The 19,984-nt window shown below is 47.4% G+C and overlaps 1 protein-coding gene across 1 annotated transcript; it reads left to right on the forward strand.

Annotated features, from left to right (window-relative positions):
- The first annotated feature begins 6,326 nt into the window (after positions 1 to 6,326).
- UNC119B (unc-119 lipid binding chaperone B) lies at positions 6,327 to 19,835 on the forward strand. Its single transcript, XM_055237809.2, has 5 exons — positions 6,327 to 6,628; positions 9,170 to 9,283; positions 12,512 to 12,623; positions 12,754 to 12,926; positions 16,110 to 19,835. The coding sequence occupies exons 1-5, from the start codon at positions 6,385 to 6,387 to the stop codon at positions 16,220 to 16,222; spliced, it is 756 nt and encodes a 251-aa protein (XP_055093784.1). The 5' UTR covers positions 6,327 to 6,384; the 3' UTR covers positions 16,223 to 19,835.
- Positions 19,836 to 19,984: the final 149 nt, after the last annotated feature.

Below are 19,984 nucleotides of genomic sequence, written 5' to 3' on the forward strand. Positions count from 1 at the left end.
AAAGTGCTGGGATCACAGGTGTAAGCCACCGTACCTGGCCTGAAAAATTATTTTCTTCCCTATTCCTCTAATCCCTAAAGGATAATACAGAGGACATTCTGGTGTGTATCTTTCATTTTAAATGTATTTACATACATATATGCGTGTAATATATATGTATTTACATATATGCGTGTAATATATATGTATTTACATATATGCGTGTAATATGTATTTACATATATGCGTAATACATGTGTATTTACATATATGCGTGATATGTGTGTTTACATATATGCGTGATATGTGTGTTTACATATATGCGTGATATGTGTGTTTACATATATGCGTGATATGTGTGTTTACGTATATGCGTGATGTGTGTTTACGTATATGCGTGATGTGTGTTTACGTATATGCGTGATGTGTTTACGTATATGCGTGATGTGTGTTTACGTATATGCGTGATGTGTGTTTACGTATATGCGTGATGTGTGTTTACGTATATGCGTGATGTGTGTTTACGTATATGCGTGATATATGTGTATTTACATATTACATATATGCGTGATATGTGTATTTACATATATGCGTGATGTGTATTTACATATATGTGTAATATATATGTAAATGTATTTACAGACATATATGTGTAATATATGTAAATGTATTTACAGATATATATGTGTGTGTATATATATATATATATACACACACACACAGTCTTTTTAAACAAGTGGGAATATACCATACATATCATTCTGTGCCTTTTTTACTTAATATGTCTTAGAGAGTTAGTTCATATAGATGGGTCAGTACATAGAGATTTTCCTCACTCTCAAGGGCTGTACGGTATCTTATGGTTAGATTGTAATTGATTTTACCAATCCCCTGTAGATGAACATTAAGATACTGCTCATTTTTTGCCAGTACAAACTGCTACAGTGAACATGCTTATGCATACATCATTGTGCGTATGTGCAGGTGTTTCTTTAGGGAATTCATTTAAGGAATTACTGGATCAAACAATATATGCATTTAAAAATTTGAAAGTACTGTCCTCCATGAGGCTATATGAATTTTTACTCACCAATCTTGTGCTGTGACTTTGGAATATGCCAGAAATCTCTTTTGGAAACAGGTGGGATATAAATAATAAATAATGCTTTTTAAAAACAGCCCTCTGGCTGGGCGCAGTAGCTCACACCTGTAATCCCAGCACGTTGGAAGGCTGAGGCAAGTGGATCACCTGAGGTCAGGAGTTCGAGATCAGCCTGGCCAACATAGTGAAAGCTCGTCTCTACTAAAAATATAAAATTAGCCAGGCGTGGTGGCGCATGCCTGTAATCCCAGCTATTCGGGAGGCTGAGGCTGGAGAATCACTTGAACTTGGGAGGCAGAGGTTGCAGTGAGCCAAGATCATGCCATTGCACTCCACCCTGGCAACAGAGCAAGACTCCGTCTTAAAAACAAACAAACAAACAAACAGCCCTCAGCCAGATAGTGGAGTGACTTGGTACTAAGGAAATTACTAGCTCCTAGTCCCAGACCACAAGGCATGCCTGCAATCCCAGCCATGACTTGCTAATTCAGTGCATGCCATCTCTGGGGAGGCAGCAGAAAGCAGGACTGAACTTTCAGTCTTGGCAGAAAAATGCCAGCTGATGATGTCTTGCTTACCTTGGTTATACCAGCTATGGGCCCCACCTGCCTGGCCTGATTTGAAGGCAGACTGCCTGGCTACTCTGGGACTGCCCTGGAAAACAGCCACTCTCACACCTCTTACAGGGAGGAAAACAGCCAGCTGGGGGGAAAGGAAGGCTGGCCCTTCTGCTTTTGGTGTCAGGATTACTATTTAACGCGGTAGTTCTCTATTTTCCTTCTTCCCCCAAATAAAGTGTTAGTATATGTAATTTTCAAAACACATTTTAAAAGAGCTTTTCCCCGCACCTCAAAAAATTTGATGTGGAAAGGCAGATTGGAGGTTACACCCCTAATTTTTCCTACCCCTTTAAAAAATGAAATTATATATATTTCCTTCCCTTTCCCTTTCCTTTATTTCCTTCTTTCTTTTCTTGTTTCCTTCCTTTCCCCCACTCCTTTCTTACAGTCTCACTCTGTCGCCCCTCAAACTCCTGGCCTCAAGCAATCCTCTGGCTTTGGCCTCCCAAAGTGTTGGTATTACAGGCATGAGCCACTGTGCCCAGCCAGTCTATTCCTTTTAACCAAAATTCATAGGTAGTGCCCAGAGAGAGTATAAGCTCTGACTCATATGGCAGTATTTAATTAAAAAAAAAAAAAAAAAAAAGCCAGGCGTGGTGGCTCACGCCTGTAATCCCAGCACTTTGGGAGGCTGAGGCAGGCGGATCGCCTGAGGTCAGGAGTTCAAGGCCAGCCTGACCAACATGGTGAAACCCCGTCTCTACTAAAAATACAAAAATTAGCTAGGTGTGGTGGTGGGCATCTGTAATCCCAGCTACTTGGGAGGCTGAGGCAGGAGAATCGCTTGAACTCAGGAGGCAGAGGTTGCAGTGAGCCAAGATTGTGCCACTGTACTCCAGCCTGGGCGACAGAGTCAAAAAAAAAAAGACTCTGTCTCAAAAAAAAAAGAATAATAAACATAAAAAATAAAATAAAACAGGCCAGGCGCAGTGGCTCACGCATGTAATCCCAACACTTTGGGAGGCTGAGGCAGGTGGATCACAAGGTCAGAAGATCAAGACCAGCCTGTCCAACATGGTGAAACCCTGTCTCTACTAAAAATACAAAAATTAGCTGGGCATGGTGGCGCGTGCCTGTATTCTCAGCTACTTGGGAAGTGGAGGCAGGAGAATCGCTTGAACCCGGGAGGCGGAGGTTGCAGTGAGCCGAGATCGTGCCACTGCACTCCAGCCTGGGTGACAGAGCGAGACCAATCAGAAAAAAAAAAAAAAAAAAAAAAATTAAGTTTCAGGTTGCTTTTAAATTTTAAAAGAAAGTAAGGCAACTTTGGCATAGAGTTTGCCTTCCAGACACAGATCCAAAGGTATTTTCCTTTTTTTTTTTTTTTTGAGACAGAGTCTTGCTCTGTTGCCAGGCTGGAGTGCAGTGGTGTGATCTCATCTCACTGCAACCTCCACCTTCCAGGTTCAAGCGATTCTCCTGCCTCAGCCTCCCGAGTAGCTGGGACTAAAGGAGTGTGCCACCATGCCCGGCTAATTTTTGTAGTTTTAGTAGAGATGGAGTTTCACCATATTGGTCAGGCTGGTCTCGAACTCCTGACCTTGTGATCTGCCTGCCTCGGCTTCCCAAAGTGCTGAGATTACAGCAGTGAGCCACTGCACCTGGCCGGTATTTTCTTTTTAAAAAAGTATGCAAGCAGCCCATGATTATATGCTTGAGATAAAATAGTACAGAAGTAGTTCTAAATAATGTCAAAAGTGAATATATTTCCTTTAGTCTCTTCTGATACTCTCCTCCCCAGACGTAATCAAAGTTAATGTTTTAATGTATATCCAGACCTCTTCCTTTACAGTTACAAATGCATATTTATATTTATGTCTATGTGTCTTTTTTTTTTTTTTTTGAGACAGGGTCTCACTCCCATGGCCCAGGCTAAAGTGCAGTGGTGCGATCACAGCTCACACAGCCTTGACTTCTTGGGTTCCAGTGATTCTCCTACCTCAGTCTCCTGAGTAGCTGGGACTACCGGCATGCACCATCACGCCCAGCTAATTTTTGTATTTTTAGTAGAGACGGGGTTTTGCCATGTTTCCCAGGCTGGTCTCGAACTCCTGGGCTCAAGCAATCTGCTCACCTTGGCCTCCCAAAGTGCTGGGATTACAGGCATGAGCCACCACACTCGGCCCACATCTAAATATTTATATACTTTTTATTTTAAATAAATGGGATTCTCGGCTGGATGCAGTGAGCTGTGATTGTGCCACTGCACTCCAGCCTGGGTGACAAGAGTGAGACCCTGTCTTAAATAAATAAATACATAAATATGACTGTGCCTTGCTTTTTGCCCTACTTAATATATGTTTGAGATCTTTCCATACTAATATATATGTCTCATTTTTTAAAACAGCTCTATGTAATGTGAATGGATACAAATGTAATTTATTGTAATTTGTCAATATTACAAATCTCTGTGCATACATGTAGGGTAAATTCCTGGATGTGGAATTGCAGGTGAAGAGGTTACATTTGCCATCATCCCTAGAAAGAGAGAAGCCAGGGTCCAGGTAACTAGTCTTGGTGCTATGAGAACAAAGTTTCTGTAAATAAGTATATGGGAAATGGCCACGTGCTAAACCACCCTCTTGGCCATTCACAATCAAGTAGCATATTAAAAGTTCTGGAAATTCTTCAGTAACCACTCTGTTGAGTGGTTTAAAAAGAGTTGTTTGCAAAAGGAAAGACTTTAATTCTTTGTACACGTTTATTAAAATCTCCCTGAACAGTTAGTTAAATGCCACCATATGCTAATCTCTCACAGACAGTACAGCATTTGGGTAGGAAGTTGGCCACACACTATGCCACCCAATTGGGCAGCTGGGGTGGGGTCAGGTTTGGACTTTGTCCAGGAACCAAGAGATGCCTGTCTTGGTGGCTTTGGTGAGAGGGACTCAGCAAGCAAGGCCTGGCAAGAACGTCAGGAGGTTCTGGGGGAGGGTTGCAATTTTACTGTAGCCTGGCTGAGAGGTGACGTCAGACCTAGCAGACACACTGCATCAATCAGGCCCAGGCCTCCAGCACAGAACAGCGCAGATCTAGAATCCCTAGAGAAGGAGCCCCTCAGGGTGGAAGAGCGTAGACCACATCCCCCTGTTGACCCACTTCTGGCCAATCGGTGAGGTCATGGCTAACTTCCAAAGCTCAGTGCAGATATTGCCTGAAACCTTCCCAAGCCCTCAAGCTCTTACAGCCAGGTCAGAATAAACCACTCCTGTGTGTTCTTCTAGCACCTTTGCTGCTTCTCTTAGTGCAGTCAGTGAGTCTAGTTTGTCTTCCAGTTCATACTAACCTGCTTTGTGAAGAGGAAGGGCCACATAATGAATTGTGTACTTTACAGTCTTCTCTAACAAAAGTGGGAGCTCTTCCATAGTGGGATACTGTTCAGGCTCTCATTCAATCATTACTGAGCACCTACCATGTGTCAGGCATCAGCTGAACTGCTGGGAATTCAGGGGTGAGGCAGACCCAATCCCTGTCCTCACTCTTAACATCTCCTGTAGCCTAGCCCAATGTCTAGCCCAGGGCCTGGCACAGTAGGGCTTACGGATGGCAATCTCATTGGAAAGTTTGTCTTGAAACTGCCTTTGCAAAACAAACACTGCTTTAACTTACCTTCTATGCTAAATATATTAATAAACATTTTCTCAAGATGCAATGTCCACTAATAGCTTAGTGTTGAAGAACAGGCCTTGGGTCAGATGGACCTGGACTCGAATCCCTGTTCCCTTCTCTTACTGCTTGAGGGACTTTGGACATGTTACCTGACTTCTCTGAACTTGAGCTTCCCGATCTGTAAAATGGAGACAGTAACACCTCACAGGGTTGTTGTGAGGTGAGGAGCCTGCCCTATAGCAAGTGTCCTGCCATATGGCAAGTGCGCAGTAAACACTGGCCATTCTTCTTGTTGGTGTGATTACTGGGAATTGTGCTGTTGGGACTGGTGACAGAACTCTTGGATTGAGAATGCCGAGATGGTGCACTGAAGATTCTGTGTGCTCTTTCAGACCAGGAGGAGGATGAGGAGGAAGAAAGTTTATATGACGTAAATTCATTTGACCGTAAGATATGTATTTAAACATCGTGGATGGCCTTGGGGGCCTGATGGGGAGTGGGGTTGCTAAAGCTCCAGCCACCCCTAGGCCCTCCACCTGGCAGGACCAAAGTTGGGGCAGTAGCCGCAGCACCGCCCCCCGGGCCTCGCAGGAGTGTGCAGTCACCTAGTTAGGCCTATCTTGGCCTGCCCATCACTCCTGGCCTGCAGTCTCCTAACTCTGCGGCAGCAGCAGCATCCCCTGAATGGATCGAAGGCTGCCATGGTGTCGTCCGCTGAATTGCTATAGGAGACAGCCCAGGGCTGCTCACGTGCACCTCAGGTTGCTGATGGCAGCTCTAGTTACTTGGGGATGGAAGTTTGGGGAGAGTGGGCCTTGGTCCACCCTGTGCGAAGGGGAATTTCACCGCCCCCCGGGGCGCCCGCTCCCGCCCCCGCCCCCGCCCCCGCCCCGCCCCCGCCCCGCCCCGCCCCGCCCCGGCCCCGCCCCACCCAGGGCCCCGCCCCACCCGGGCCCCGCCCCCGCCCCGGGCCCCGCCCCCCGCCCCCGGCCCCGCCCCTTCCCCGCCCGGGCCCGCCCTCGCTCTCCATAGTTACCGCGCTGTGGAGGCGGCGGCCATCTTGGCGGCGGAGCGATGAGTGGGTCTAACCCGAAGGCTGCGGCCGCGGCGTCGGCGGCTGGGCCCGGGGGGCTGGTGGCTGGCAAGGAAGAGAAGAAGAAGGCGGGCGGCGGCGTCCTGAACCGCCTGAAGGCGCGGCGGCAGGCGCCCCACCACGCGGCCGACGACGGCGTCGGGGCAGCGGTCACGGAGCAGGAGCTGCTGGCGCTGGACACCATCCGGCCCGAGCACGTCCTGCGCCTCAGCCGGGTCACTGAGAGTGAGTGCCGCGCGGGCCGCGCCCTCCCCTCGCGCCGTGCCCCGGCTCCCGGAGCTTTCAGCGGACCCGGCCACTTGACCAGCGCGGGGGTCCCCCCCCAGACCCCCTCGGCCGGCCAGGCCGCGCTTCCCGCTGCCCCGCCGGCCGGGCTCTGCCCCCGCCACGCTCACGTAGCTCTGGTGGGGAAGGACTCTCCTAGGCTGTACCTCATTCCTGTGAGTCCGGCCACGCTAGGATGCCCTTCGGCCGCTCGGCTCCCCAGCTCTGCTGGACCTGTTTGGGTAGAGGGCCCCGTTCAGCTGAACTGGATCCTCCTGAGCCGGCCAGGGGCCGAGGTCCCCTAATAAATGGGCCCCTGGACCCTCAGCCTGGAACCCCCGGCCGTCAGTGAAGTTCCCGCTCAGCCATGCCCCCCTAGCCCTCTGGCAGGCCAGAAGCCTTACCTGCTTCCTCTGCCCCGGCACCACTGCAGCCCTCCCCCATTGCGGCCTGCCCGGCCTCCCTCCTCTTTGGGTCGGGAGCGTTGCACCTTAGTGTGCGGGTGGGTTCTTCCTCAAAACACATAGCCGTGGCGTTTCCTGCTCATTTGAAACTGTGCCACATTAAAACAGAAATAAAGTTTCAGTTTGTGCACAAACTCCGACATGTGAATCCTGCTTTTGACATTCTCGTGAATTAAGAATGATTTCAGGGTTTCAGAAATGCGTTTCCTGCACAAAAGGCAACCATCCTAAACTTTTTTCGTTGATAGGAGGATGGTTGGGAAGAAAAATGTTGCCCAGTCCCTGCCCTGGGTGATCTCCCTTTTTCTGTTCTCTGCCAAGCCAGTCCCTGACTTGACGTCTTTTCTCTTGCTGCTGTTTTCCCTGCAGAAGTGTGCACTCACCTAGTTAGGCATATCTTGGCCTGCCCATCACTCCTGGCCTGCAGTCTCCTAACCCTGTGGCAGCAGCAGCATTCCCTAGATGGATCGAAGGCTGCCATGGTGCCTGCTGAGCCCAGGGCTGTTCAGGTGCACCTCAGGTTGCCGATGGCAGCTCTAGTAATTTGGGGATGGAAGTCTGGGGGGAGTAGGCCTTGGTCCACCCTGTGCGAAAGGGAATTCCCATTTCCTAAAAGAGTTTTAATTTGATTCTAGATATTTGGATGCCCCCGTTTCCCAACACTGTTTGGGTTGGGACTGTCCTTAGCAGGCCTGAGCGTATCTTTAGACATTCTTGCTAGTTTTATTGAAACAGTGTGAAAAAGCTTCTTTTCTACTGAACCAGTTTTCATTTGGGGCTCTGAGAGTACACAGATGCTCAGCACCTGGTCTTGGTAACCTCATACCCTCTCCTGCCATCCAAGTGAGTTAGGGTATTCTGTGCCTGGCCCTAAGCAGGATTCTCAGTGAGCACTCAGATCTTACCTGGGGGCTTGGGATTGTTGCTCATTGTCCAAACCCACCTCTGCAGCTTCTTAAAGAGAGTCTGGCAACCTCTTTGTTACTCTTCTTAACGTCTTGTTCATTCTATCCAGCAGATTATTTGAGTACCCTCTAAGAGTCCAAAGCCAATGTTAGCCTTTTTAGCAGTTACAGAATAATCAGTAGTTGTCAAGTTTGCCATCTTACTAAAGAGACAACTTGTAAAACACGAAAACAACTAACTCAGGCAATAAAAGATAAAGTATCAAAATGAGCTGTGGAGAAGGTGCTATCCGGAATCATCCTAGAAAGAAATCAGTGAAATTTGCTGTGATTAGAATTATTTGAATTTGCTGCTCACGTTCTAGTCACTTGGGCCTAATGCCTTCACCGGCAGATTTATCTTCTTGCCTGGATATGTATGCTATGTATTGTCTACTGTATGATTTTGTGTAGCCCACAAAGATTAGGTTTGTACATTTTTAAATGGTTGAAAAAAACCTTAAAATCTTGAGACACGTGGTTATGTAAAATTCATATTTCAGTGTCCATAAATACAGTTTTACTGGAATATAGCCACGTTCATTCATTTGCGTATTATCTGTGGATGCTTTTGTGTCTACAATGATAGACTTGAGTAGTTGTGACAGAGACCATGTGGCGGCAAAGCCTAAATTATTTAGAATCTGGCTCTTTACAGAAAAGTTTGCTGATCTCGGCTTTCTTACACTGACAGTTGGCAAACTAGCGTTGGCAAACTAGCACTGTATTATCTGCTAAGTCAGTTTAAATTTCTTAGATTGGAATTCTATAAAAAGTTCGCCCTGTTCTGACATCCAACTTGATAGATAATGAAAGATTTTTAGGTGTTTCCAAAGAAATCCACCTTTTCTATCCTAGTTTCTAAAACTTTTGCAATTTTTCGTCCAAAGCAAGTCCTTGTTCTTTTTTTTCTTTGTTGGATCCCCTAATTCTGTCCGTACAACTTCTGCTGGTGATAACACATGAGAAAGTTTTTGGGAGTATTTTAAATGTATTGTGTAAGAAAAAATCTGAGTTTGCTTCAAAACTTGAGAATTAAATAAATGGTAGTTTTGGAGGTTATCTAACAGTGTTGGTTTCTCTCTTGTTTTCAGATTATTTATGTAAACCCGAAGACAACATCTACAGTATTGATTTCACCCGCTTCAAAATTCGAGATTTGGAGACAGGGACAGTACTTTTTGAGATTGCCAAACCTTGCGTTTCAGGTAGGCCTCTACGTTATAGTGACCACTAGACAGTTTTGAGCCAAAGGTCTTTGAAACTCAAATCTTTGTGTGCCACTGCATCCTGTTTCTTGGACTCCAGTGTGTCCTACTTCTGTGACCTCTTCCCATGGCCTGGCCTGCCAGGCATGGTATTTTGAAGCTGCGTTCAGAGGCTGATGTTTGTTGGATATCTATTCTGTGCTGGTCACTGTGTTCCACGTCTTTGTGCACATCAGTGTATGTAATCCTCACACCTCTTTGAGGAATTACTGTTATCTCCGTTTTACAGCGAAGGATCTGAGGCCTAGAATTCCCAGGCGGCTCTTTCCTAAGGCCCTGTGCTGGTTCATCTTACCATGTTGCCTCCAGTTGGGAAAGGAATCCTTGAAATTAAACTATAATGAGGAAAACTCACCTGAGCCTGGAGCCCTCTTGGAGGGTGATAGGGAGGATCCTAGTCCAGACATGAGGCAATTTGAGCCATCTTCTCGCTCTCCTTTACATATTGCCTTGGATTTCCCAGACCTGGTTTGGATTTTAATCTCAACCATTTTCTGGAAGAACAGACCCAGGAACTCAACTACTTGGGGTTCCTTAAATTAGCCTCCGATAGCCACTTCCTGTGCTTGTGATAAAGTGCCAGGGTGATCAGATCACAGAAGCCTTTGGAGCACCTTACTGGAGGTTTAGCGCCCCCTGGAGTTAGTCATTTGTTAGAACACTGTCACAGATACCCATAGTATCAGTGTGGTTTGTAAACTTACTTTGCAGTGTTTCTTATCTGGTTTGCTACTTAGAGCCTGCAAATTTGATAAGGCCCCGATTTCACCCCTACCTGGTGGTATTTATGCTATCATAATCTAATACTGACCAAGGCACCTAAAGGCTCAAGTTCATGGGTAGTTTTGTTGTTGTTCTGTGGGGTTTTTTTTGTGTGTTGTTTTGAGACACAGTCTTGCTCGACTGTCACCCAGGCTGGAGTGCAGTGGCATAATCTCGGCTCACTGCCTCTGCCTCCTGGGTTTAAGAGCTTCTCCTGCCTCAGCCTCCCAAGTAGCTGAGATTACAGGTGCCCGCCACCATGCCTAGCTAATTTTTGTATTTTTAATAGAGATGGGATTTCACCATGTTGGTCAGGCTGGTGTCAGACCCCTGACCTTTGATTCTCCTGCCTTGGTCTCCCAAAGTGTTGGGATTACAGGCGCGAGCCACCGCGCCTGGTTGCTCATGGGTAGTTTTTTATTGGGATGGTCAGATCAAGACCAGCTAGCTTCCTGGGTCTGTGGTGTTCTCATCCCTAAGCCACATATCACAGTACCTGGGACATTGCAAGGACTCCAGGCCTACTACAGGTATGTGGATTTGGGTTAGACTCAGAGTTGTCATTTCAGTATAAGATGGAACTGTTTCAAGAAGGTCAGCTGAAGATACTGTAAAGTATCTTGGTTTTCAGTCTCTCTAGTTTTTACATTTAAGGATCTTGATTCACTTGTAATATTCCCCACATTGAGGCTGGGTGCGGTGGATCACACCTGTAATTCCAGCACTTTGGGAGGCTGAGGCAGGCAGATCACTTGAGCCCCAGGAGTTTGAGATCAGCCTGGGCAACATGGCGAAACCCCATCTGTACAAAAAATACAAAAAAACTAGCCAGGCGTGGTGGCACATGCCTGTGGTCCCAGCTACTCAGGAGGCCGAGGTGGAAGGATGGCTTGAGCCTGGGAGATCAAGGCTGCAGTGAGCCGTGATCACTGCGTTGCACTCCAGCGAAGGTGACAGAGTGAGACCCTATCTCAGAATAAATCAATAAATATAAACAATAGAGTATCCTCACACTGAATCAGTACCTTTCTGCAGCACTTGTTCTGATGAATTTGAATCCCCAAGATTTGCTCTAACTCTCTCTGAGTCACATTGTTGGAGCCAGGGTTTGAGAGTCTCTGGGGGTGAACCCCTACTCAGCCTGGTTGCCCAGTCGCTCTTGGGCTTGTCAAAAGCAGAGATGTTTGATGCTGACAAAGTCTTCTCTTATGTTGTACCCATGTACAGCTTAGACCTGGAGAAAATATCCTCACTGGACACTGGAGGGTACTAACTCCTATTCACATTAGAATGCTTGTTCTCTGGTTCTTTTTTTTTTTTTTTTTTTTTGAGACAGAGTTTCACTCTTGTTGCCCAGGCTGGAGTGCAGTGGCGCAATCTCAGCTCACTGCAACCTCCGCCTCCCGGGTTCAAGCAATTCTCCTGCCTCAGCCTTCCGAGTAGCTGGGATTACAGGCATGCGCCACCATGCCTGGCTAATTTTGTATTTTTAGTAGAGACAGGGTTTCTCCATGTTGGTCAGGCTGGTCTTGAACTCCTGATCTCAGGGGATCCACCCGCCTCGGCCTCCAAAAGTGCTGGGATTACAGGCGTGAGCCACTGCGCCCAGCCCTCTGATTCATTTTACAAATCTTTCATCTCCTGGGTTCAGGAATGGACTAGACTAGAGACCGGCATTAACCTTGTAGAGGCCACCACATCTGCTTCACCCTTTCCCAGGTGGTCAAAGGGTTAGGCCTGGTATGGCCTAGAAGTAGACATCAGTCAAGGAACTATAGTATCCCAAGGCTGTAGGTCAATGTCTTCTATTTAAATAACAAAAGTATTTTTAGGGGTTTATCTTTGCAGCCTGTCAGAAATTTTTATATTCATTGAAATAACTTTCTGATAAGTGTCAACTTTTGTAGCCTCACTCTTTTAGGTTGGTGCTAGCGCTTCAACTTGGTTAACTGCAGACCTAGTCTGTATAGTATAGACCATGTCAGGGGCCCGGTTCCCAGCTTGTGTTTCAGGCTTCACCCTTAGGATATGGCATAAGCTCTCAAACTATTAAAAAAGGCTAATAGCTTAGTGTTGAAGAATAGGCCTTGAGTCAGATGGACCTGGATTCAAATCCCTGTTCCCCGCTTTTACTGTTTGAGGGACTTTGGACATGTTACCTGACTTCTCTGAACTTGAGCTTCCTGATCTGTAAAATAGAGACAGTAGCACCTTGAAGGGTTGTTGTGAGGAGTCTGGCCTATGGCAAGTGTCCTGCCATATAGCAAGTGCGCAGTAAACACTGGCCATTCTTCTTGTTGGTGTGATTACTGGGATTGGTTGCCATTGTGCTGTTGGGACTGGTGATAGAACTCTTGGATTGAGAATGTTGAGATGGTGCACTGAGGATTCTGTGTGCTCTTTCAGACCAGGAGGAGGATGAGGAGGAGGGAGGTGGAGACGTGGACATCAGCGCAGGACGTTTTGTCCGCTATCAGTTCACACCGGCATTTCTCCGCCTCCGGACAGTCGGGGCTACGTGAGTACCATTACTACCTGAGGGGAGAACATTCTGTTTTTTCACAGAGAAGAGTGTTTTCAGTTGGGTTTTGGGTTGGCTTTAGAGGAGGGAGGAGGCAAAGTCGGGCTTACAGAGATTTATTTTCCAGAGTGGAGTTCACAGTGGGAGACAAACCTGTGTCGAACTTCCGGATGATCGAACGGCACTATTTCCGGGAACACTTGCTGAAAAACTTTGACTTTGATTTTGGCTTCTGCATCCCCAGCAGTAGGAACACTTGTGAACATATCTATGAGTTTCCCCAGCTTTCGGAGGATGTCAGTATGTATCCCCTGACTCTTACAGCACTCTAGATTCTGAGGGCTACAAGGAACAAACCTTGAAACCCATCTGGTCCAGCACCCTGGCTTTGTCTCATGGCAGTTCTGACATGATGCGTATCTAGTCATTTGACCTCAGGCTTCTCATTTCCTATTGCTCCTGGCTCCTATTCTAAACTCTGACTCGGCCCGTATGGGAGCAATGAAGGGTTTGTTTTTGTTTTTGTTTTTTTCCCGTGAGACAGAGTCTTGCTCTGTCTGTTGCCCAGGCTGGAGTGCAGTGGCGTGATCTCGGCTCACTGTAACCTCCGCCTCCCAGGTTCAAGCGATTCTCCTGCCTCAGCCTCCTGAGTAGCTGAGATTACACCACGCCTGGCTAGTTTTTGTATTTTCAGTAGAGACGGGGTTTCACCATGTTGGCCAGGCTGGTCTTGAACACTTGACCTCATGATCCACCCTCCTTGGCCTCCTAAAATGCTGGGATTACAGGTGTGAGCCACTGCCCCCGGCCCTTTTTTTTTTTTTGATACGGAGTCTTGCCCTGTTGCCCAGGCTGGGGTGCAGTGGCACAGTCTTGGCTCACTGCATCGTCCGCCCCCTGGGTTCAAGTGATTATCCTGCCTCAGCCTCTCGAGTAGCTGGGATTACAGGTGACTGCCACCATACCCAGCTAATTTTTTGTATTTTTTGTAGAGACAGGGTTTCACCATGTTGGTCAGGCTGGTCTCAAACTCCTGACCCTGTGATCCATCTGCCTCAGCCTCCCAAAGTGCTGAGATTACAGGCGTGAGCCACTGTGCTCGGCCTGAAGGTTTTTTTTTTTTTTTCTTTTTGAGACAGAGTCTTGATCTTGTCACCTAGGCTGGAGTGCGGTGGCGCAATCTCGGCTCACTGCAAGCTCTGCCTCCTGGGTTCACACCATTCTCCTGCCTCAGCCTCCTGAGTAGCTGGGACTACAGGTGCCCACCACCATGCCCAGCTAATTTTTTGTATTTTTTTTTTTTTTTTTTTTTTTTTTTTTTTTTTTTTTTGAGACAGAGTCTTGCTCTTTCACCCAGGCTGGAGTGCAGTGGCGCGATCTCGGCTCACTGCAGGCTCCGCCCCCCGGGGTTCACGCCATTCTCCTGCCTCAGCCTCCCACGTAGCTGGGACTACAGGCGCCTGCCACCTCGCCCGGCTAATTTTTTGTATTTTTAGTAGAGACGGGGTTTCACCGTGTTAGCCAGGATGGTCTCGATCTCCTGACCTCGTGATCCGCCCGCCTCGGCCTCCCAAAGTGCTGGGATTACAGGCGTGAGCCACCGCGCCCGGCCTAATTTTTTGTATTTTTAGTAGAGACGGGGTTTCACCATGTTAGCCAGGATAGTCCCGATCTCCTGACTCTGTGATCCGCCTGCCTTGGCCTCCTGAAGTGCTGGAATTACAGGCTTGAGCCACTGCGCCCGGCCAGCCTGAAGGTTTTAATAATACAGGTCATCCTTTTAGATGCCTCCTGTGGGAAGACAGTGCCTAAGGGAGATGAAAGGAGGCCTGTGACCATCCCTGGGACTCTGATCAGATAAAGCACCTCTCCTGTGCACTGTTAGTCATGGTTTTCCGTTGTGTTTTAGTTATTGGCCCTTCACTTTTTTCTTAAACAGAGCTAGATGTGAAACTGCAGGCTAAATAGAATCAAGGCCAGAGGACTTCTTTTCCATTCCCTGCAGGATAGAGAGTTGATTGGATAAAGTGGTGAGATAGATCCAGCAGGAAGGAATGGGGCTGTTGTAGATTTTGGGGCAGGAGTGAGAAGGTGGAAATACTGTTTGAGGAAGAGTGGCCTACACCTGGGGAGGGCACCAGAGGGACAAGGCTGCTGCCATGTAGCCTCGGCAAGGGAAGATGGGGACCAAAAGAGTGAGAAAGAACAGGCCTTGTCAGTTTCTGCAACTTTGGCCTAGCCACCTCAGGTTTGCATCCTTTGTGAATAGTTAGGGAAAATTCAAGGCATTTATGAGGGTGTGAATGGAATCCTGTGACTAGTGATGCCTTTAGTTGCCTTGTTGGCATCACTGATTGATCCTCTCAGAATCCCAGGTCCTTAAGAATTGTCATATTCTGAAAACCAGATAACCTTTAATCGTGTGCAGTACAGTTCCCAGGTAAAATGAGGATTGCTGAGATGTGGGGCAGGGTGTTGACGACAGCATCCGGTTCTGACTTGAACCCCTCTTCCCAAGCTGGCTAGAATATGTAGATACTTGCAAGAAAAGATGATGTATAGTGTTACAAGTTTTACCCATGAAGCCAAATCAGCCTGGAGGGCAATATTATGCATATAAACCAAGTAGTTTTGGCATTGGTGGGTTCAAAGAACTTTAAAAAATCAGTTTCACTTTTTGAGAACTGTGGTGAGCAACAGCATTTCCTCCAGGAGACTCCAAATGGCATGTAATCATTAACTCAAAACTGATCAGAGGCAGTATTATCTTTACTCTCCAGTATGGTTAAAGACCAAATGGCATGTAATCATTAACTCAAAACTGATCAGAGGTAGTGACTGTTAATTATCTTTACTCTCCAGTATGGTTAAAGAGGTCTGGGCAATTGCCTGAGCAAACAAGACTTTAGATCCCAAGACAAGCAGACCTATTGCTGAATCATTTGTGAGTTAATACCCAAAAGGTCTCCGGAGAAGGCTCTCTGCCTTGTGTTCCTTGCACTCATTCCCATCTAGGATTCCTTGGGTTGTCAGGGGTGTGTGTGGAGGTGGGCACAGTGAGGCTCAGATTTCTGAATTTGGACTGGAATGTCTAGAGGTGGGCCAGTGACCAGAGGCCAGGGCTGGCTTTGGTCAGCTGAGAGCAAATAGGTTGGTGGGGTCCATGTTGGGAAGAGGGTGAGCACATTTCCCTGGTATCTTGGCTGAAGAATCCAGGCTGGAGATGACTGAGGAGGCCATAGTGGAGAGTTGATTGCAACCTTATGTTGAAATGGAGATCATGTTCAGTTGGGGGGCCTCTGTGGTCTCCCCAGCTGTCAAGGGCTGCCTCCCTCTGTTCTGACCTCATCGTTATTCTGGCAGAGTATACTCTGAAGCGCTGGCTTATTTTGGAGGGGATGCAAAGTTTTCTCGCATCTACCCTGTGGGGCAGACTCAAACATAATTCTTTGCTTTTTTTTTCCCCCTTTGCCTGACTTGCAGTTCGTCTGATGATTGAAAATCCTTATGAGACCCGCTCTGACAGCTTCTACTTTGTTGACAACAAGCTGATAATGCACAACAAGGCTGATTATGCCTATAATGGAGGCCAGTAAGTGCTGCAGGAGTAGATAGGGGAGGTGCTTTGCCGCGGCTGCAAGATCCTGGCACATGGAGGCGACTGAATCTGCAGTTTGTCAACACACATCTGGAACCTGGCCCCAGGAAGCCAAGGCTGGGGTGGCAGTTTCCTGCGCGCCAAAGGAGCTGCCAAGCAGTGCTGTGTTTTCTTCCCCAGTATTTTTTCTTCCCTTTTTTTCCTGCTCCTTAGGTTGCAGAGGTACTATAGTAAAGTAAAAGGTTAGGATAAGGCTCCTGGAATCCAGATAAAAAAGTTTATTTTCCTGTAGTTCTGGCTGCCTGTTGGTTGTCTTGACGAGCCTTTGTCTCTCCAGGCATAGCTGTGCCTGGTGAGAAGGCTCTGGCCAGACCCACCAGCAGGTCAGCAGCTCTTAAGGTTCCTGGGTACTGTGGGAAGCTGAAAGGTAGGCCTCTTCCGGAGCTCCTCCTCTCACCTCCGGCATTGCCATCAGCGCAGTCTGCCCTCGGTCTGTGTGAAGTCTTAAACCAACTGGAAGAAACTTGAAAGGGTGGGGAGGGAGGGAGATGCCAAGAGTGGAGGTACCAAGGAATGGGTGATGCTGCCAAGCTGAAGGGTCTGCCTTGTGGAGAGGCTGCTGCTGCGTCTGACTTCCAGGGTCTCAGCCATCCCTCCTGGGAATAGACCAAGGTTTCAGCCTGGCAGTGCCTTCCGTTCTCATTTTGGAGGCCAGACAAGCTTGCTTCGCATCTCCTGGCTCCTCCCTTCTGAGTCTCATGAAATAGAACGAGTCAGCTCTGCTCATGGAACAGTAGTATCTCTTGAGGCCAGAGCAGGTCTCGTATTTTGTTTTTTTATTTCCAGACTTCTTTGGGGGAGGTTTTATAAAATGACAGTGGTGTTCCCAGCATATGTGATATGTAGTTAGACTTCTGATAGTATTAATCAGCTTCCTGGGGCTAATCTGGCTTAGGTTGGGAGGATGTGCTTACGAATCAGCAGCAGCTTTCTAAAGGAAAGATTTGACTTTTCTCTGCACTGCACAGCCTGGAGGATCGGCTTTTGATGGGGATTTGCCTCGGAAGCTCTTTGTACGTTTCTTGTTTAGGAGGGTTTTCCTATCTACCTTTCTACTGAAGTAGTTTCTGGAACTATCCTGGTGGATCAGAGTTAAGTAATGCAGTCTGATCCTTCAGACTGCTAGTTAGAATTGTTTTAGGTGTTCAGAAAGGGCAAAATAGGGTGATGTGGCCTGTCAGAGTGATGTGTTCTCAAAAAAGTTCACCTGCACGTCTGTGGGCTGCGTTTGTCCTCAGACAATTAGTGGACAGACTCCACAAACCCTCTGATGAGATGATTGATGTGGCCAGGGTCCAGTTAGCATCAGTAGAAGGATGTCACTAGGAAAGGCCCAGGTATCTGGTAAGTGACTGTGAGGTGTCATGGTAGCTGACAGGAGGGTGTCCCGAAGTGCTTGGGAGAAAGGCCGTATGGGGGCCAGGGACAGAAGAGACAGTGTGGCCACTGAAGTTCCTCTGCATCCACCACTGGTACTGCTCCCTGTGTGGGCTCTAGGGCGAGTGGCCCCGAACCTTGGCCCAGTGCTTTGTATCAGGCCAGAGTCTTGGCAGTGCCACATGCTGGCAGCTTTCTGACTGAGAAGGTCCTAGCTTACCCGTGTGCTGGCCTTGGATTCGGCCCCGAGAGAGGGGAGAGACCATGCCTCCTGTGGAGTGGGTTCCTTATCATCAGACCGGCCACTCTCAGAACTGGCGTCCACTGTAAATCCAGGTGCCTTACATGTGGCTCTGTCCTTTATGCTCCTGGGGAAAGCTGCATTGCCATTGTTCCCATCTCCTCATTGGCAGAAAGATGCCAGCACTGTTAGCACTGTCTCCTCACCTTCTGTTTCTCATGTGGCTCCTCAAATGGGATTTGCATGTTCCTGTCAAGCTTAACAACAATCCCTTCTCTCTTTGACAGAGGCCCAGGTGGGACAGTTTCTATTTGATATTTGAATATTATCTGGGATGTGGTTCTGGAGCTGCCCAGAGCTGTGCTCAGTAGAGTGTGTCTTGGAAACATGCCCCTGGGCAGACTGTATCTACTACACTAGTGAGCTATCACTTATCTGCAGTGTTCGCTTTTGCTAGAAAGAGGACGTGGAGGAAGGAGGAGGTGGGCAATCTGGCTTGAGTTGTGCTGTATCCTCTTCCTTGTTAGCTTGCCTTAGTCTCACTGGAGACCATTTGCGGACAGTGCTTGGTCTATGCCCAGCAGGACAGGCTTTGCTGTTTCTGAAAGTCTTGTGTTCTGTATCTGGGGCTCTGGATTCCTGTGTCTAGCTGCTCAGGAAATCTTGAGAAGCATTCCACTCTGGGGTGTAAACCAGTATGAGTTTGAAATTCAAGCCTTTGTACCTGAGTTGGGGAGAGAATTGCAAGGCATACTTTCTCTGAAAGTAACAGAACCAGTCAGGCTGCCATGTTATTAAGGAATCTGAACTGTTGATAGCAGTTATCTCATGTGATACAATGGAAGGGGGCAAAAAAACTACCTGCATAGGGGATGCTGCCCTTTGTCAAGAGCTGGGAGCACATTTCATCAGAGTAGCAGGCCCACCTGGTGCCAGAGGGCCTGCCCCTGCTGCTTCTGTTCCTTTGCCTTGCAGTCTCCTGGAGACAGCCTCTCTTTTCCTGTACAGCCTTTGGGCCAAAATGCCCTTCTAGCTTCTCCAAAGAAGATCTGAGTTTATTTCATTCTATGTTTTAAAAGGTAAAAGGACATAACAAGTGAAAGAAGTTTTGGGCTAAAGTTAGCTATGTCTCCTTATGTATTAGCTCAATACTGTTTTGCAGAGAAAACATTTTTCAAGCATGTACTTCCTGAAGACAACTCAGTCTTTGGGCCATTTGATTTCCAATACATAGGGTGGAAGAATGTGATTTGGGGCTGACCATAAACTGGAAATTTGTGAAAGGGCAGTGATTGGGCAATCTTCAGTTTATTTTTTCAGTTGAAGTGGAACTCATTTCTGGAATGGATTTAATAGGCTGTGTCTAATGTACAAACTGGGTGAGTCCTGCCTTAGTGTGTCCTGCCCCACCGGTACGATTCCAGGATACTCTTTTTCCCCCTCTGTAAAGTCACTTTCTTCTGATGGCCAGTGTCATTATGATGTCAGTGAGGTCTGGGGATGAGGACAGTGTGTCCTGAAATTCACAGGACTGACTCCTCACCCCAGTGCACGAGGATTCCTGTGGCATAAGGTGCTGCTGTACCTGGTGTAGGAGCCTAATCATTGAACCATTGTGTTACTCACATTCCATGTCACAGAACATCTCAGCCTCAAAAGGATTTGGTGGAGGTGGATTTACCCCTTGTTTTACAAAGGACCGTGTAAAGTCATTGAAGTTGTGAAAGTCTATTTTTTTTTTCCTGTAAATCTATTTTTTACAGAATATAAGAAACATCAATGACCTGATCTGTCCTTCCACCTCCTTCCCGCTTCCCCCAAAATCACATTCCAGTTTTTATTGTCTTTGTGTCCAAAGTAAACTAGGTGACTTATTTGTATAAAATGTTATTTTGCCACAAGAGACAGTAATAAAAGAAAGATTTTCACAGTACGTCTTCCTCATCCTGTCTCCTAATTGTTGGGCCGCTTGTGTTGCTGAGGGGAGCAGGGGCAGATGGGGGCTCCAGGTTTCTCTCACTTTGGCTATTATGTGGCCCTTCTGCAAGTAGTTTAACTAGAGTATAGCTGGCTTCTAGGGTG

This window comes from Symphalangus syndactylus, chromosome 13 (genome assembly GCF_028878055.3).
Source record: "Symphalangus syndactylus isolate Jambi chromosome 13, NHGRI_mSymSyn1-v2.1_pri, whole genome shotgun sequence".
Lineage (NCBI taxonomy): Eukaryota > Metazoa > Chordata > Mammalia > Primates > Hylobatidae > Symphalangus > Symphalangus syndactylus.